Consider the following 12,521-nt stretch of genomic DNA (forward strand, 5'->3'; position numbering starts at 1 on the left):
CAGGTAGAGTCTGTTTTTATTGAATATCCTGCATTATCTACAGTGTTTGCATTTTTGTTTTTTAAAAGTCATCATCTTTGATGAATGGATTACAGGCCTCAGTATATTCCAAGGTTGTAATAGTCATAGTTTGAGACTGTTGTATATGGTAGTGCTGTGGTAGAAATGGTCAAATGTCAAGGTGGTCTAATAATCTACACATATTTAGCAGCATTGGGAATACTTGTTGTATTTCCTTTTGTAGATTGGAAATACCTTGATTCCACATAATTGCTCGAGCTTACTAATGCTAGCAAATTGTAAGAATTTCATTCGGATGCATACCTAGTCCCCATATCTGCCACAATAACTTTCTACTAGAGTCCAGTAAGATGTATTTTGCCTCTGCATATAGAAATACAATGTTGCATTTAAAATGTTAAATTTTCAAGTCAAGTCTTGGTAACGGTCGTTTTTTACATGGTCAAACTAATTATCTCGCATGCCCTGGAAACGCACACACACACACACACACACACACACACACAAGGCAGCTTTAATACGCAAAGAAAGTTGCAGGGACAAACTGTCAACCTCACTTATTCCACATCAGATTAAGGGAAAATGTCCAAAAAGCTTTCAGAGTATTAAGTTTGATTAGCTTTTACATAATTATTTTGCCTTAGGTGGCCTAATCAGCACATTGCAAGATGATTATGTGGCTTATCACCATTAGCTCATTCAAAGGACACTTCAGTAATAATTACTGTACATAATGATTTTACTTGTAAAAATCTCTAATGCATTAGTAAGTTTCGAGGAGTCGCATGGTCTTATTTTATTTGGCTCAAAAATGGGGTTATTAAAAGCTAAAAAAGAAACAAAGAAAAAAAACAATATGATCAAAGTTTTGTGATCATATTGTTTCTCTTTCAATTGTAATCCTGTAATTTACCAGGTATAAATAAGTTTGTGGTTTTTCTATGATGGTCTCATGAAGAAGATCTTCATCATTGTTTAGGAAAGTTATAGAGGAATTCACTGTAATACTAAGTCTCAAGTGCAGTATTTTCATTTTACCATAAGACTTGAATTGAAATCATTTCATTTTTTTTCTTCCTGGGTTAAGGAAAAGTTTGTTAAAACTTTTCCTTGCACTCTTGGTAGACCATGCCCCCCAAACCCTCCACAGTAAGGCATCCAGTCACCTCACCGAACTCCTTTTGATGACGGGGAACCAGCAGCTCTGCTTAAATCTCCCTTCAGATGATGGAGCTCCTCACCTTTTCTCTAAGTCTGAGTCCAGCCACTCTGGAGAAAAAGCTCATTTCAGCATCTTATATCTGAGATCTTGTTCTATCTGCCACGATCCAAATCTCGTAGGTGAGACACAGGTGAGGGTCAGAACACGTTTAGGCTCTGCTTCTTCTTCAGACCAGAACACGTTTAGGCTCTGCTTCTTCTTCAGACCAGAACACTTTGAGTAGTATCCAGTAATATTAATTATCTGCTATTTTATTAGTTCTTTTTAACGTCTAGAATGTCTCTTAATGTAAATCTTAGTAAACTTAGTTGGTTAAATGTCTAAAATGCTAGTTAGAACAGATATTCCAAAGAAAATGTGTGACTTGAGGACCTAGGCTTGCTTCCAAATTTGAGTATAAACCATACGCTAATTTTATTGAATGTTTGGTAATAATTTAAGTGAAATCAGGTGATTGCTAGGGTCCACTCCTCTCATTAGGTGTTGTTGTACAGCCCAGGCCAGCCTGGCGTCTTTGTATTCGCCCTCATGGCCCAGTTCAACCCCAATCTGTGGAACCCATGAAGTTGTGGTTCCGTGTAGATTGGCCAGCCCGATTAGAAGTCTGTCGTCGATTGGTTCATCGATCGGTGATACATTTGCTTAGCATTTTGTGTCGTCTTTCTCTTGAGTCCTGAGTGACGTACTACTAGATCGTCTTAACGTGTAGCTTTCGTTTGACGTTCTGCCTTCTGTTGACCAGCCGCTGGCGGGACTTACCGGTGATTACTTATATGATGATGACGACGAACAGTAACACAAGCCCGATATTGTCCATTGTTGTGTCGCAAAGTAAGAGAAGCTATATAAAGATTTGCACTTTTTTTTTTTGTTATTTTTCTCTCCGCTTACTGATTGCCTGGTCGTTTTGGAATGAAACCTCAAACCTCTGTGTCGATCATTGTTCCTCTGTGCCAAAAAGAGCTGCATGTTGAAATAATCAAAAAAATAAGGCCAGTTGAAGTTAAGAATCTTTTTCCAGACAATAAAGTAGAGAGACGAGGAAAAATAGACGGCGTTGACAGAAAGACCGACAATTAAAAGCAGCAGCCCACAGCACCCGCTCTTTCCAGAAATCCTTTGCTTCTCCTCAAAGTGTGCTGTAGTTCACCTTCAGCAGTCTCCGCTGGCTGTTGGTGAGCTTTTCACACTAAACAACCACACACCCATGACTAAAGATCACCTATTTTTTCCAGATTGTTTCACAAAAATAGATTTCACCAACTAGTGCCAAAAACTGTGACTGTGCGAACCCCGTTTGGTGATTAAAAAGAACACAGCATACGGGACTTTCAGACTGGCTTTAATTCCTGAGACAGGGGAATTAGAGTAAAGTGTGTGCTTCTCCTCTGCAGTCTGTGCTCTTATACCAATACTGTGTGGGAGACATAATATTTTCACTTGTGTGGGCTCATGGTAATAGATGTCTCATCTCTTTGTTTGTGCTGTTTCCACATATTTGCAAGGTGATACATTTCATAACAGACTGGAAACCCAATATTCTCATGCCAGGTAGATATAAGTGATATTTGTGCAGCTTGTGCCTCTGGAACTATCTGGATCTATCAAATAACATATCTCTCAACATGTAACCATGTTATTTGATCTTTCGTCTCCTGTAAGGCAGTGTCTTTGCATAACGTTTTATCTGCTTCTGTGTTAGTTTGACACTATGAAGTGTCGAGCTCGTTCCTCGGAACCGTTTTCACGCGTCGAGTTACATCTATTCAAACAAACAATTTATTTTAGTCAGTGAAATGTATTCAGTTTATTAAGTTTGTTTACTGATTTTGTTATATTTTTATTTTAATTGGGGAATATAATAGAACATAATGATTTCTATGGTTCTCCAACACTGTAGCTTCAAAGGATGCTAACATGTCGCACTGTGTGAACAAGACGGTATAAAAATTCTTGAAATCGACTCTTGTCAAATGTTTGTTTTTAGAGCTAAGGGTGTTAACAATGGCCTGACAATTACAAGAAATACATTTTGCAGACCGTCACTGTAAAAAATTTATTAAACTCTTAATTTAGCAAAATTATTAATGCGTACAGCTACTCACAATACAAAAGAAGGTGGAATATGAGCTGGAGCCATTTCTAAAAGTTGGAATAAAATAACAATCAACATCAAATTTTTTGTGTTATTTTGAAGAAAAAGGAAAGAAAAAGCAGAAGGCAGAACTGCAGGAGCAAATTGTTTAAAAGAGGATTCAGGAGAGGCTAAGAGGAGAGAAAAGTGGGAAAGTAAAAGCCACATTCACTCTATTGCCTTCTTGTCCTCTTCCAGTCTCTAAATTGATGCCCTCATTTTCATTTTTTTCCCCACATCATCAAGGCCCAGTTTACTCTCTGTCACTTTGTACAAAGAAGAAACAAACTCCAAAACCCTTGAACTTGAAATTGAGATTGGTGCTAAAGAGGATGAGCTCAGACATATGAAGGGTGAAGTTTTATGCAGACATATATTAGTGTTGTGTTGAGATGATTATTTGGATCAGGAAGATGGCTGTTTAATACTGAGATCATTTAAGCGGTAACACTTTATTTGAAGGGGTGTGCATAAGACTGACATGACACTGTCAAAAACATGACATAACATCTTTCATGAACATGAACGAGTCTTTATGAATGTTTATGACAGTTGTAATGAAGTGTCATTCGGTAAATAATGACGCTTTTAATGCAAAGTTGCTCTAAAAGTTGCATTGAAAGTCCATTAAAAGTGCCAACTTTGCATGATTTTGCAAATTATGATTTAATTTAATGCAAAGTTGGTATTTTTAATTGACTTTTAATGCAACTTTTAGAGCAACTTTGCATTAAAAGTGTCATTATTTACTGAACGACACTTCACGACAACTGTCATAAACATTTATAAAGACTTGTTCATGTTCATAACAGGTGTTATGTCATGTTTATGACGGTGTCATGTCAGTCTTATGCACACCCTTCAAATAAAGTCTTACCGTTTAATCATTTTTTTATAAACCTGAATTTTCTTGGAAAACTAAATTTTAAGAAAAAGTTTTGTTTGTTGAAATAAAGTCTTTAAAAGATCTCCAATTTAAGTTGTCGAAACCTGCAAGAATCCTGCAAACAACTCCTGTTAAAATGTTTTTTTTCCAATAATTATTTTTGTAAGAATCTTTAGCTTAGCACTGCTTTAGTCACAATCAAGACCGTTTTGATTTTGAACTAATTTGCGTTAACATCACCGCCACCTGCTCTAGATATTGTCAGATATTTTTGATTGGAACTCAACAGATTGAGCAAATAAAGATTTATTTCAAAAACCTGCTAAATAAGTATCATGAACAGTTTAGTTATGGTCTAAAAGAAGATTTCAATCTGCCTGATGCCAAGAAAGAAAAACAAAAAAACTGTGAAGCCAGTGAGATTAATTAAATCATTTAATGGTGAGATTTATTAAAAGTAATGTTAGCGGTAGCACATCAGAACAAATCAAAGTAAATGGAGTTTTTGTGCTTCTTTGAACTGAGAAAAACACATTTAGTCCAAAATCTAATTTCCTGTTGATATCTCTCCCCTTATCGCCTTGGGTTGAGGTTGTTGTATTTATACTCGTAGGTAAATTTGTTCTGCAGCCAGAAAGTACATGCAGCTTGGCACAACAGTTTCAAAACGGCAAACATAGTGCAAAGAAATTTAAATGTAATAGACATGTGATAGAAAGGATACCCTGAACATCAATAATAGATAAAAACAACATGTCCAGTGTATTTAAAACAAGTTTCAAAATCTCTGTAAATGCAATTTCTTTCTTTATTTTTTTTGGTGTTGGGTTTCAGGTGTTAATATTTTTTTTCCTTTCCTTATTTATCTGATTTACAGCAGCAAGAACAAAGTTTTTTGTTTTTTTTCCTGATGTATTCAGCATTTAGGGAGTAGAAACCTTTATCATATCTACAGCTCCATCTATCTGTCTTATCTACCCAATACGGAAGTTATCAGGTACAATTGTGCTCTCAAGTTTTCTTACTCTGGAAAATTGTATTTTTCAGAGATCGTAAATGATAACACACACAGAAAAACCTTCTTTCAATCATTTTTAGTGATCAATTGAAGAGATTTATTATTAAACAACTTTGGGTGCTTTTTTTGTAAATCATTATAGCTGAAAGTAGACTAAGTTTTGCATAGTTTAGTCCTTACCTTTTATTTACCATTTTAACATTAGTGACAGTTTGCATTCTATTGTATGGATCTTATTTGTTAAATACTCCCATTCTCTTTTGGGGAAAAAATTCCACTTCTTGTTTATTCCTGGGTTTTCCTGTCTGAGCCGCACTTTTCTAATGTGCTTCAAAACTACTGAATTTAAGAGGCTGCTACGGTCACATGACAACCCTTAGGTTTTTATTTCTACCGTTGGCATGACTTTTGTGTTTTGGATCATTGTCATGATGATCCAGGTTAATGACCAGAAATGTTTCTCAATTATTTACTGATACTTGCTGCTATCATTTTGCCCAAATCATCTTTGATCCTCAAAACTACCTCTGAGTTTCATAGTAGTGGATAGCGTGTTTTTCACTATAGGCCGTGTTGCCTTTTAGGAAAATGTTGCGTTTATGATTGCTGCCATAATCTATGTGTTTGGTGTATTGTAAGCTGGATTGTAGCATTAGTGTAATAAAAGCTCTCTGGGGACTCGTGCTGCCAGTTTTTCTTCAAGTGCCCCATCTTAAAACAATCAGACAAATTTATTTCAGAGTTTTATACATTAACTAAGATTATTTTTGGATTTTATTTTCCTTAAATATCAAGCAGTTTTCCTGTCAGTTGAGGTCTGGAATAGTTAGTATTTCTGACTGTGACTCGGTTTCAGCAGAATGTGGCTTTAAAATTGACTTGGACAGGGAAAGAATGACTTATGAATATCTATGATACGGACACACATGCTGCGAGGATGTGAAACCACGGCATCTTTGTGCAACCTCCACAAAGATTACATCGAAAGGGATGAAGGGGCTGCTTTCAAGAATTCACAACCGAATCCTCCAAAAAAGTGAACATTAGCTCCGAGCGACACTCCTGTTCTGTTCAGCTCAGTGTTTTTTTTTTTCTTTAAAATCCAATTTCAGTTTGTCTTTGACTGAGAGGCACACAGGAACTTGATGCCATTTAAGTTTGTGATGATTCAGTGGGCCTGCCTTCGAGTCTACATGTCCAAATCCACAGTTGTGTTTATTAGCTTAGCCTAATTGTGCGTGGTATCTAAAGGTCAGTGCCTGCTGTGATGTATAACTCCCAGAATGGCTTCCAGGTGTCACTGTTTCCAATGAATAAACTCTGAAAACTGTTCCGGTTTCCATCCTCCCCCCCCCCTCAGTGTGCAGCAGTGTTACATTTTCTTAAAATGTTTGTTTCTCTGTTATTTATGTGCTTCCACACTGATGGGCATCTACCGATGCACGCCGCCTGAGTGACTTCTATTTCAGCTGGCTAAAGGCCGCAGATTAATTTGCTTGTCAGTTCTTTTCCCCCTGCGGAAAACTCTTTGTGTCGAGACGGGAAGAATGATATGCATGTCCTCTGGTGAATTAAAAGATGCTGACTATTACTGCAGAAACACTCTTCTTGATTAATAGTTTGCTTTCTATAAGCTTAAAGTTCACCTTGGGGCTCTAAAGGTATGTTTAAAGAGGAGGACGTTTGAGAAGGTGGAGCAGAATCGATGTTAACTGGAGAGTTTATCAGTTATGTAATGTGTGTTTTTAAAAAAAAATATATATAAATGTATATCTTTGCAGGTAGTCTGCACAAAATACCCTTCTATATTAATGTCTGTACAAGGACCCTAAACATTAAATGATTTAGACGAAAGCTTAGGCTTACATGAGAAAGGTCCAGTCAAAGTCCTACTACTATAAACAGGTTTCCTAAGTTGTCTCTTGGTAAGCTTGGGATGCTTACCAATAGTCCCTTTGTGATTTATTTTAGGTCTGTGTAGGTATGGAAACAATAAAACTGAGGGTTTGAAATTGTTTGGTTTTCCAGACTTGTTTCCCCTTCCCTATTTTTCAAAGAAAAAAAAAAAAGCAGCAATAACACTTTAAACTGACTTTAAACTGCATACACTGGCTGTAAATTACTGCAGTAGGTGAGGTTAAAGAGATTCTTTTCCGTCAATGGTTGTATTTAGACGATTTAACAGTTTTTATTTTGTACTTTCACAACCAGACTTTGCTGGGCGGAGGCCACCAAATGGATCTGAGCAAGTTTCAAAACACCCTCTGGGACGTCCTAACACGAGGCGATGGCTACAAGGTAAGATCCATCACGTTTATCTCGGTCTTTCATATTTCATCAAATGTTTCCATTTGATTGGTCCTTTGTTGGATTGTACAAACGTGAAGCTCTCTTGCAGTTGTATTGAACATGTATGTAAATGCTCAAAAATTGAAATTTTATTCCAATTTATTGCTTTGTTACTGGTTCACAATTAACTGTGCAAGAAAAATCTTCTATTGGAGTAGCAAAAGCTCAAGAAAAAATGTTCACCTTTACTCAATGGGGAATAAAGGTATTCCCAGTTTTTACAACAGCAGCACAATCGTCCTAAATGAGTAGCTGAAAGGAAAAAAAAATGTAAAAAAGTCAAAAATAGCGCCTTAATGCTTTTTAAGCAACTGAAAGCCCTCTGAGGTTAACAGCTTAAAATATTCAGGAAACGATATATTTGTCAAATTTCAACCATGCTAAAATCAGAACATCAAGCCATTAAATGAAAATATTACTGAAGTACAATGGCTGTAACATTCCTCTGATCCTAGAGTTTACGTGAGCTCAGCATTTCAGTGCATCTTTATGAATGCACGAGTTATTCATGACAGGGATCACGTGTTGACTTGATGGTATTTAAACATTCAATGGAACAGCGTGAGAAAAGCTGTAAATGTGCACGGCAAACGTATAAGAAATGTCGTTTCAGGGAATTCATTGCTGAAATGCTGACAAAAAAAGTGTTTGTTTTGTACAACACAACTCTCAAACTACTCCCCGTTTGCATCAAACGTTTAAAAGCTTCATTACTCCTCTAGATGTCACAACAGAAATTACCAGAAATTACCAGAAATTACCTTCGCTTTGTTTAATCTGCTCTCACTTCCTAAAGCACTAGCATTTCTTTCTGAACACAAAATTATAAACAATGTTTTTTTTTGTTTTTTTATATTTATATATATATATATATATATATATATATATATATATATATATATATATATATGCACCCAACAGCCAAAGCCTGAAAAAAAAAAAAAAACCGCTGCCCGTTTCTCTCCATCTCCCGAACAGAGATACCATCCTTTCATTTCCGCTCCTTCAGATAAAAAGATGAGACGGGAACAAGGCGAAAGTGAAGCCTATCGCTGGGCAGCAGTGATTGAGTCCCTTCACTAAGCCACGACGAGAATCTGCACAAATAACTGAGTCTGACGATAAGTAGCTAGTCATTTCCATAGACAAAAAAAAAAAAGAAACATTGAGGATCAGATTAGATTTCACCATATGCCAGGCTTATCTTTGTGCTGCTTCACAGAATATGAATCGTGAGGAAAAACTCCCGCGCCCTATCTTTTAATAAAAACACACTATTAAAAAAAAAACAAAAAACGTGGAGCAGAAATAAAATTATTTATTATTTCTACAGCTGTTGCTAGGAGTTCTAACATTTGGTCTAAGAAGCATGTAATAAAAAAAATCATCTATATGCTCCATTGCTTCTTTTTGTGTTTTAAATAAACATAGAAACAAACCTAACAGTGTCATTTTTTTGATTGGACTCTGAGTTGTGGAATATACTATCTTGCACTGAAACGTGTTTGTGAAACAAGACACAAGAGGCAAAGTTGGAGGCAATGGGGGGGAAAAAAGTCAACCAAATATGCAATGGATTGTTTTTTTCAAGTTTTGTGAAGAAAATTAATTTAATAACTTTGAGTAATCTTCATGAAAAACAAGAAGTCTTGTTGGGAATAAAACATTGTTTTAGGTCCGTGGTTGTGGAGCATAAACGTGCTTTAAGGATTAGGTTTATTCTTCACACTACAAAGACTGCGCGCACTGTTATTTACAAGCAATAATAAGTTTGGTTCTTTAATCGACCCTCAGCTGCACGTCTCTTAAAATACACTCACTGGCAACATTGCTACATTTACCTGTTAACTCACGTAGCAAATCAGTCAATTACGTATTCCTTAGGCGTCTAGATGTGGCAAAGATGAGCTGATGAAGTTCAAACTAAGCTTCAGAATGACGAATTCAGAGGATTTAAGTGGCTTATAAAGTTGCATGGTTTTTGGTTCATGCGTTTCAGAAGTTGCTGGTATTACTGGGACTGTAATGCAGATCCATATCTCTCGTTTGCAGGAAAAAAAAAAAAGTCTGAAAAACAGAAAACGCCCAGCGAGTGCTAGGTTTGGGGACAAAAGATGCCTTGTTGACGTCTGCGAAGAATAGGTTTAGTGGTTTGAGATGATGGAAAGGCAACTGTATGTTATATAGCCACTCGTTACAAACAATGTGTACTGAATATTATCTCCTCGAAGCAGATCGGTAGCAGCAGCAGCAGAAGACCACAGATATCTGCACTGTCGGTTTCCTTTCAAGCACAAGAAACAAAAATCCACACAGGCTCCAGTGACAGAATGGAAACACTTGCTTGTGCAGACGAGTCTGGAAACGGGAATTTGGCATAAAGATCATGAAGACATGTATTAATTATCCCATGTATGGGCTGCTGGTGGTGACATAGTGTGGGGGGGGGGGATATTTTCTCCCACTTTCTGTCCCTTAGTACCATCAGATTACCATTTGAATGCCATGGCCTAGCTTGAGTTTTATTACCAACCTCGTCCATCCCCTGGTGATCACAGTAAGTAGTCATGCAGCAGATTCATAGACAACACTGTAAACCTTAAAAAAAAAAAAAAAAAAAACTTGAAATAGTTTGCTGCTTTGCATGGCACTGTTCAGTTGACTATGCTCTAAAGGTCTCCACAGCTAATGGATTATAATTCAGTCTCAACAAGGTCTAACATGTCTAACATTAGACCTGCAAGTCTAATATTCCTGCAAGAATATTAGACATGTTGCTGCACCTACTCCACAAAGAATTGAAACATTTCTGTGGGGAAAATGCTTCCAACTCGGAACTCGCAAGATGTACCTAATAAACTGTCCGGTGAGTGGATAAAACCAAAATTACTTGATTACAGCAGTTCTTTATGCTGACGTGAGGAAGTCAATCGTCAGCTTTATATGCAGAACAGCTACAAATGACCCCACAAGTACTTTGTTATTGGAAGCTGCCGGTGACACTCAATCATCAGAGAAACACTTGTTTGTCAAGAGGTTGTGAGCTCACAATGAGGCGTTTTTGTACGTCTCGCTCTCTTCGTTCGGCGAGTAATCAAGCACCTCGGCTGCAGCCGACGTCTTCCAGTCACGTTCCCTGTTTCGCGGTGAGTGGGGACCCGTCCTTTTATTTCCTCAAGATGGCAAAAACCAAAACCGCAGATGGGGAAAAGAGCGTGTTGCAGGCCACACTGCTTCGAGACCAGTGACGGAGCTGACCTTTTCACGCTGATACAAAGGGACTGGGTGTTATTGTGTCGGGTTGAAACCTGACAGTAGCTACAGCAGCTAATGGCGTGTTTTCTTACCGCTCCGCTTCCATACACAATGCACATCCTGGCAACGGGAGAGAAAGGTCGAGACGGAGCTGTCTGTGAGGAAGGAAAATAAGCGAATTGTCCAATGTCTTAATTAGGAACTAATTATTTCACTTCTTCCTAGTTAGAGAAAAGCCGACCCTCTTCCGCTCGGTCAGAGAAATTGCTTGGTTTTGGCTGACCTCGGTTACAGGTAATAAAAACTGAAAGATATAGGGATTTGTACTGCTCAGTCAAACCTCTTAATCAAGGAGGTTCTGTTTTCCACCATCTTTGCTTTTTCTTTCTTTTTTTTTTTTTTTTTTTTTTGCTGTGTTTTGGATTTGTGTGTTTTATTACCAGCTGCAAAGTTTAAGATATTGAATTGGAAATTTAAAGGCTTTAGGAATGTTTTTTTTTTCCAATCATGAAAGTGACGCACATCCTCCTAAATGCGGGCTCAATTCTCCCCTACTTATTTATTTAACCTTATAGTTAAGAAAGTTATGATTGTAATTGATCATAAAGTTTCCTCTTATCTAGACAGAACTTTGGGCCTTCTAACAAAGTTGTATAAAAAATGGCATGAAGTATTACGGTTAGTATCAGAGTATAAAATTTGAGTAAAGTTGCAACCCCAGCCGAGGCGGGACGACATGGACAACAACCTTGTTGGCAGGTGGAAAAACCCTTATGTCAGCTGCCTGCAGGCGTCAGGATAATCCTCACGCTCCATCGGACTCACTTGGCTTCCTAAATTTATGCAAAGTGTCTCCTACCAAAAATATCAGCAGCTATATTTTAGAAAAGCAAGAGTCATTAAATGTAAAAGCTTTGAATCTTCCTGAGGGTGGACTGGAATTGGAAGCATCTTTTTGGGACTGCGCGGGAGCTTTTGGCAGCGGAGACTGATGCACTGTTCTTAGTGCATTTGTGTGAACATTTAATGGACCCCCTGCTGTTTTGCTGTCTCACCCTCACAGAGGCCTTAAGCAAACCTGACATCCACAGCATTTGTGGGACATTCCAAATATCTATCACAGCACATTTTCTCTCCCCCTGTCCTCCCGCCACCCTCTCGCCACTCCTTTTTAAGTAAAAACAACTTTGGTGAATATTTTATGGGGAACATTGCCTCGGTTTCACTGAGTCGAGCTGAGAGAGTGGCACGCGATGACGACTGACAGGCCCTCCTGGTTGTAGCGTCTGCTTGGAGATAACCTTTCTTTTTGGTTTGTCTACATGACAGTCCTACTTTTTTTTTTTTTTTTTTTTTTGCCATCCTGTTTCCCTTCTGTCACACTCTCTTAGACTGGTTTAGTCTGGCTGCTGTTCACTTAGCTGCTGCTTTAAATTTTAGTGTGACCACAGAACTTCTGCCCACCCATCTGATACTGTTAGTTAAAATGCCAGCATATTGGTGGAAATCTGCTTTTTGGTCCACAGACTGCAGCATTTATGGCACTAAATAAAACAATTTATTCACTCTGAGGATCACACTGAAGCTTAATGCATGTTTGTTTCGTTTGGCAGCATAACACAGTTATAATTGAATG

The 12,521-nt window shown here is 37.7% G+C and overlaps 1 protein-coding gene across 3 annotated transcripts in view; it reads left to right on the top strand.

Moving 5' to 3' along the window:
- Nucleotides 1-12,521, top strand: part of LOC103480661 (glucosidase 2 subunit beta-like) — a 149,799-nt gene that overhangs the window by 41,735 nt on the left and 95,543 nt on the right. For all 3 annotated transcript variants that reach the window (XM_081599060.1, XM_008435689.2, XM_008435690.3), the window contains one exon: nt 7,493-7,579. In XM_081599060.1, the coding sequence (XP_081455186.1) occupies nt 7,493-7,579 (87 nt within the window). The remainder of the gene's footprint in view (nt 1-7,492; nt 7,580-12,521) is intronic.

The sequence above is a fragment of the Poecilia reticulata genome, chromosome 18, assembly GCF_904066995.2.
Source record: "Poecilia reticulata chromosome 18, P_reticulata-male-v2, whole genome shotgun sequence".
Lineage (NCBI taxonomy): Eukaryota > Metazoa > Chordata > Actinopteri > Cyprinodontiformes > Poeciliidae > Poecilia > Poecilia reticulata.